Consider the following 3790-nt stretch of genomic DNA (forward strand, 5'->3'; position numbering starts at 1 on the left):
TCTAGAAACAAATGCTTCTCAGACTCAGAGAATCTCAAACACTGGGTCATGGCACCTGCCTCAAAGTTTTGTGCAGTTCTAAAATTTCCTTAAAATAAACCCTGGTGGGTGGTTATGACTAGCTGCCTTCCCTCTAGCCTTTCACTGCTATATTAGGGGCGGCTAGCACAGATAGCTCTCGTGTAGCTTTGCGCGAAATTCAAAACAAACAAACTTGTATAAAGTGTGGAGCATCTTCGGCGATATCACATTCTGAGTCCAGAACCTTCGATTCACAGCCCGACACGTTAACAGTTTGGTCACGCCCGGCCTGGAAATGCAAACAACCAGAAGTTTTTTGTGACAATTAAAAAGCTTTCACAAAGGATAAGAATCAGAAAGAAAAAAAGTCATTAAATAGTATCCTGAATATTATATTTTCGTTAGGCCAGGATTTCTTATCTAGAAAACCAAGGCAGCTACTGTAATACGTGCGTATTATTTTGTTTCCGTTTCTCTGTACAAATCTATAAACTTAGTTATTATGCCGCATGCGATATTATTTTGTTGAGTGTTGAAAGTCGTCTTTGAGACAAAAAACGATGTTCAGTTGTTATTTTTCCAAGTAAAGTAAAGCACAAAGACAAGTTTGAAAGGTGAAATATGCATTTGTATTAAGGCTTTGAAACACTCTTAACACCTCCAGATTTTTGTTACCCATTACCTGGAAATTATTGTGCTATCAACACTGAGCCCCTTTCATTGTTTATAAACATCGACTGTGTCCGATAGAGGGCGTTTCATGTAAATATTTCAAGAGTTTGGTTTTTTTTTTAGCCGCGATATAGCTTTGAGTTTTTTGTTGTTGTTTTTCAAGTACAAACTTTAGCTCATAACTCCATCATCTCTTGAACGATTTGAGACCTAACTACAGTTTTGGCTCAGGAGGTCAAACCCATTCCATTGATGCACTTTACCACGCCCATGGTCTTATGGATTAATTTATTCTAATATTGCCTAAAATAATTTCACAAAGATATAGTTAATAAAAAGGAAAAAAAAAGGGGGGGGCTCCTATATTTATTTACTCTAATCTGCCCTAAAAGAATTTGAAGTGCCGCGGCTACTGAGGATTTCCTCTTGTTATAGTAAAGCTGCATGTCAGCCTTTAAGACTGTATTACTCATATTTTGCATTAACATTATTAGTTCCTAAAATTAATATTTGTATTGTGAAATTAAATTAAAAAGAATCTAATCAAACGTTTCAACGAGAGGAAGGAGTCGGGTTAGGATACAATATAAAAATGATTGAAAGCTTATAAAACACTTAAGTATCACAAAATATTCGTTATCTTAGATTAGTCGATATAAAACTTATAAACAGAAATTTTATTGTCTTTTGTAAAATGTATACCATTCAAACAGAAACTTGAACTTTGTGTTTGGTTTTATTTTTAAAACTCGTTTTATATATCTCAAGATTTCACATTTATGGCTTTCCATTCATATTTTACCATAAAGATCTGTAAGAATTTATGCTTAAGCTTTATAATTATATTCGTCGTAAGACATTAGTATTAAGCCTATTACATGTTTGATCTAGTCCCTTCGGGATTTTCATGATTTAGAGAAGTGTATAAAAATAATATTACAACTACATTATATTTGTCATATCCATTGACAACGACGCATTTTGCTCAATCCAGAGATCTTCAGGCCAGTTGGAATCCAACAAACATAGCACTGGTCGGAACACCATTTATAAAAGTAATTTGATTTGTTTTGTTGTGTACGCCTTTTACAAGCCGGCGAAGAATTATTACAATTATATATGTCATAAGACATTAGTAATAGGTCTATTAGATTTTTAAATACCACATTCTTAATCTAGTAACTTAGGGATTTTCAAGAATTAGAAGAGTGTATAAAAAATCCTTGCCCCCCTGTGGCACAGCGGTATTTCTGCGGACTTACAACGCTAGAATCCGGGTTTTGATACCCGTGGTGGGCAGAGCACAGATAGCACATTGTGTAGAATTGTGCTTAATTACAAACAAACAAACAAATAAAAATCCTTAAGGGACTTTATTAAAATATAGTGTTTAAAAATGTAAGATGTCTTATGACACATATAACTGTACTAATTCTTCGTCAGTTTGTTGAAGGCGACACAACATAACAATTGTTTAAACTTTATACTATCGTGCAGAACTGTGAATCTGAAACTTCATATAATTATTAAAATGATAATAGTTTAAAGTTTCATGGAAACTGTGACTTTGAAACCAAATCTTATGAGGCTGGTTTTGTAGTTAGAGAATGATACGTCTGCCGAATTAAAAGCTTGTATAAAATACTGAAATCTCTGCAGTAAGTAGGTGCCGTATTTTTATTAGAAACATGCTGTAGGTAAAGTATATCTCACTATTCGATCAACCCCAAAGTTTGCGGCGAATTATGTTAACTAGTAACCTTCCCTGTGGTATATCATTTTGAAATTAGATAAGACTAGCACGGATAGTACTTTGTGTAGCTTTGAGCAAAAATTGTAAAACAAAGAAACAAAGCAAATATATAATGAATTTATTTACGTCGTTCATTTTAAGGCAGCCTTTTGGAAATTAAAATATGATAATTTATTCAATTTAAATACATAAGGCCTTATATTATGGCATATTTCTAATTTCTACCAAGTGCAAGACTTCTATGATATTGGCATTATTATTAGCTCGATTCTAAAGCTATGCTTCTCACGGTAGATAGCTATTGATCTTTAACTTATTTAGGTTATCGTTCAGTTATGTATTTTAATTTATATGCAATACGTCAAAGAATGCCAATTATTAACTTTCTTCTTTTAACCTACCTTACCTGGTGGAATAAATAGCTTTGACACTGATATGCTATCAATTAAATATGGATTATCTCTATAACTTCTATTAACTAAGCAGAAGTAGGACGCAAAAAATAGTATGGTAGTATGGATACAGAAGTTTGAAAACAATGTATTATGAATCAGTCGGAAATTATATGCAATTTTTTGTTTTTCTGTGATACTCCGGTATTAAGTGCGTGTTACGTTTACATATTATTTTGGTATACATATTTACATACTGTTTAGTTAGTTCGGTTGTTTGTTAGGGATATTATCGTAAAGCCAGCCGTTCCTAATTTGGAACTGATAGTATATAAGTAAGGACATGTAGTCAACGGCGTCCATCGCCAAATGTAACACTATTCTAATCGAACAGTAGGGTTTTACCGCCGCTCTTATAACGCATCTACGGTCCCAAAGAGAGCGCATTTGCGGCAACAGGACGCGGATTATGGACACTCAGATTCACGGTCCGGTATTTTAACAATTAGGCCATGCTTGTCACCATGCAGTTTAGATAAACAAATCAAGATATGGAAAAACGCATGTTATAATTTTCTACTGCAGTTTTATCCATTCTGTTTTTGCAGCAGAATTATTCTCTCACGTGAAAAAAAAGTGTACTGAACTAATTATGAGTTATGTTAGATTATAGTTATTTGCTGTATAGACTGGATTGGTACAAGCCAGCAGCAAAAAATAGTATTTTAGGCAGTACCTTGACAAATTTAAGGTAACCATCTCTACAAGCTCCAGAAACTATAGATTTTGTTTTCAGGCTTATAATAAAGGGTGGGCCCGGCATGGCCAGGTGGTTAGGGCGCTCGGCTCGCAATCTGAGGGTCGTGGGTTCGAATCCCCATCACACCAAACATGCTCGCCCTTTCAGCCGTTATAATGTGACGGTCAGTCCCACTATTCGTTGGTAAAAGAG

The 3790-nt window shown here is 34.5% G+C and overlaps 1 protein-coding gene across 1 annotated transcript in view; it reads right to left on the bottom strand.

Moving 5' to 3' along the window:
* LOC106468054 (cytochrome P450 18a1-like) overlaps positions 1-3790 on the bottom strand; it is a 61294-nt gene that overhangs the window by 19527 nt on the left and 37977 nt on the right. Inside the window, exon 3 of the mRNA XM_013928451.1 lies at positions 215-310. Coding sequence (XP_013783905.1) covers positions 215-310 — 96 coding nt within the window. The remainder of the gene's footprint in view (positions 1-214; positions 311-3790) is intronic.

Source organism: Limulus polyphemus, unplaced genomic scaffold (genome assembly GCF_000517525.1).
Source record: "Limulus polyphemus unplaced genomic scaffold, Limulus_polyphemus-2.1.2 Scaffold2850, whole genome shotgun sequence".
NCBI lineage: Eukaryota > Metazoa > Arthropoda > Merostomata > Xiphosura > Limulidae > Limulus > Limulus polyphemus.